The 2024-nt window shown below is 48.5% G+C and overlaps 1 protein-coding gene across 1 annotated transcript in view; it reads left to right on the top strand.

Moving 5' to 3' along the window:
• Nucleotides 1-2018, top strand: part of cpap (centrosome assembly and centriole elongation protein) — a 12529-nt gene extending 10511 nt beyond the window's left edge. Inside the window, exons 17-19 of the mRNA XM_031873964.1 lie at nt 817-901; nt 1221-1341; nt 1602-2018. Coding sequence (XP_031729824.1) covers nt 817-901; nt 1221-1341; nt 1602-1794 — 399 coding nt within the window. The 3' untranslated portion in view covers nt 1795-2018. The remainder of the gene's footprint in view (nt 1-816; nt 902-1220; nt 1342-1601) is intronic.
• The last annotated feature ends 6 nt before the right edge of the window (nt 2019-2024 follow it).

Below are 2024 nucleotides of genomic sequence, written 5' to 3'. Positions count from 1 at the left end.
ACTCACGTTTACGTTCAGACGACCAGAGAGTGGTGAGACGCTTCACTTACGTTTACGTTCAGACGACCAGAGAATGGTGAGACGCTTCACTCACGTTTACGTTCAGACGGCCGGAGTGGTGAGACGCTTCACTTACGTTTACATTCAGACGACCAGAGAGTGGTGAGACGCTTCACTTACGTTTACATTCAGACGACCAGAGAGCGGCGGGACGCTTCACTTACGTTTACGTTCAGATGACCAGAGTGGCGAGACGCTTCACTTACGTTTAGACGACCAGAGAGCGGCGAGACGCTTCACTTACGTTTACATTCAGACGACCAGAGAGCGGCGAGGCGCTTCACTTACCTTCAGATGACCAGAGAGCGGCGAGACGCTTCACTTACGTTTACGTTCAGACGACCAGAGAGCGGCGAGACGCTTCACTTACGTTTAGACGACCATAGAGTGGTGAGACGCTTCACTTACGTTTAGACGACCAGAGAGTGGCGAGGCGCTTCACTTACGTTTAGACGACCAGAGAGCAGCAAGACGCTTGACTTACGTTTACGTTCAGATGACCAGAGAGCGGCGAGACGCTTCACTTACGTTTAGACGACCAGAGAGCGGCGAGGCGCTTCACTTACCTTCAGATGACCAGAGAGCGGCGAGACGCTTCACTTACGTTTACATTTAGCCGACCAGAGAGCGGCGAGACGCTTCACTTGCGTTTACATTTAGCCGACCAGAGAGCGGCGAGACGCTTCACTTGCGTTTAGTTGTTTTCTTTGTGTACCTTGAGAGTTACATCTGACTAGTAACTCTTCTTCTTCTCAGATCTACTTCTACGCCGACGCCCAGACGACTCACATCACCTACCCAGACGGCATGGAGGTCCTGCACTTCCCCAACAACCAGACCGGTGAGACACGAGCAGTAACAGCTGTTTTCAGTTGATCACTGTATCGATGCAGACAGTAAAGGCGGAGCTAACTTTATCTACTTTATAGACAGCCGGGTAGTTTAATCTATAGTCATGCACCATCACACAGTTTTGTTCTAATAATCTGAATCTGCATATAAATGTAGAGTACTTTGGTTAATGTACTGAGTTAAACTCATGTTATACAAACAAATAAAAAAGCAGGTAATGAAACCTTGTATCAGTGTCTGAAACCAGCTGAGCTCTGATTTAAACTTGTACATTAATCTTCCGGTTCTTTTTATTTTTATTTCTCCAGAGAAACATTTCCCAGACGGCCGTAAAGAAATCGTCTTCCCGGACCAGACGGTGAAGAACTTGTTCCCCAGCGGGCGAGAGGAGAGCGTGCTGACGGACGGAACCGTCATACAAGTCAACCCGTAAGAAACGAGCTTCTGTTCTTCATGATTCTGGTTTTACAGGTTCAGACAAACGGTTCTGCCATTAGGCAGATATGAGCAGTGGTGAAAGTAATGAAGAACATGTACTTAAGTAAAATGTTGAGGTACTTCTACTTTAGTTACTTTTAAAGATATAAGCTTATAAGCTCGATTTGGAGTATTTTTCTTCCTCGATGCCACGAGATTTGTTTCCATTTCAAACACTTAACCGGGCGTGAACGTTCGCTGCCTCTTTTCAGGGACGGTACCAAAGAGATCCTGTTCAACACGGGCCAGAAGGAGGTCCACACGGCCGAGTACAAGAGGAGGGAGTACCCGGACGGCACCGTGAAGACGGTCTACGCCGACGGCAGGCAGGAAACCCGATACCCCAACGGACGGATCCGGATCAAAGACCGAGACGGCAACGTGGTCCTGGACAACATGGCGTAGGGGGACGCGGACTGCAACATGGTCCTGGACAACATGGCGTAGGGTGACGCGGACTGCAACGTGGTCCTGGACACCATGGCGTAGGGGGACGCGGACTACAGAGACAAATTGTCCTTCAGCGTGCTGCCAAAATCAGACACAAAGCTACAAAAGACCCACAGGAAATGAGTCGGAAGCCTTTTTAAATAGCATTTTAACTCTTATTTAGTATTTATTTACTGTTAACAGGA

The sequence above is a fragment of the Anarrhichthys ocellatus genome, unplaced genomic scaffold (assembly GCF_004355925.1).
Source record: "Anarrhichthys ocellatus isolate YVR2014 unplaced genomic scaffold, GSC_Weel_1.0 scaffold77, whole genome shotgun sequence".
Taxonomy (NCBI): Eukaryota; Metazoa; Chordata; class Actinopteri; order Perciformes; family Anarhichadidae; genus Anarrhichthys; species Anarrhichthys ocellatus.
This window is presented reverse-complemented; position numbering and strand designations above follow the sequence as displayed.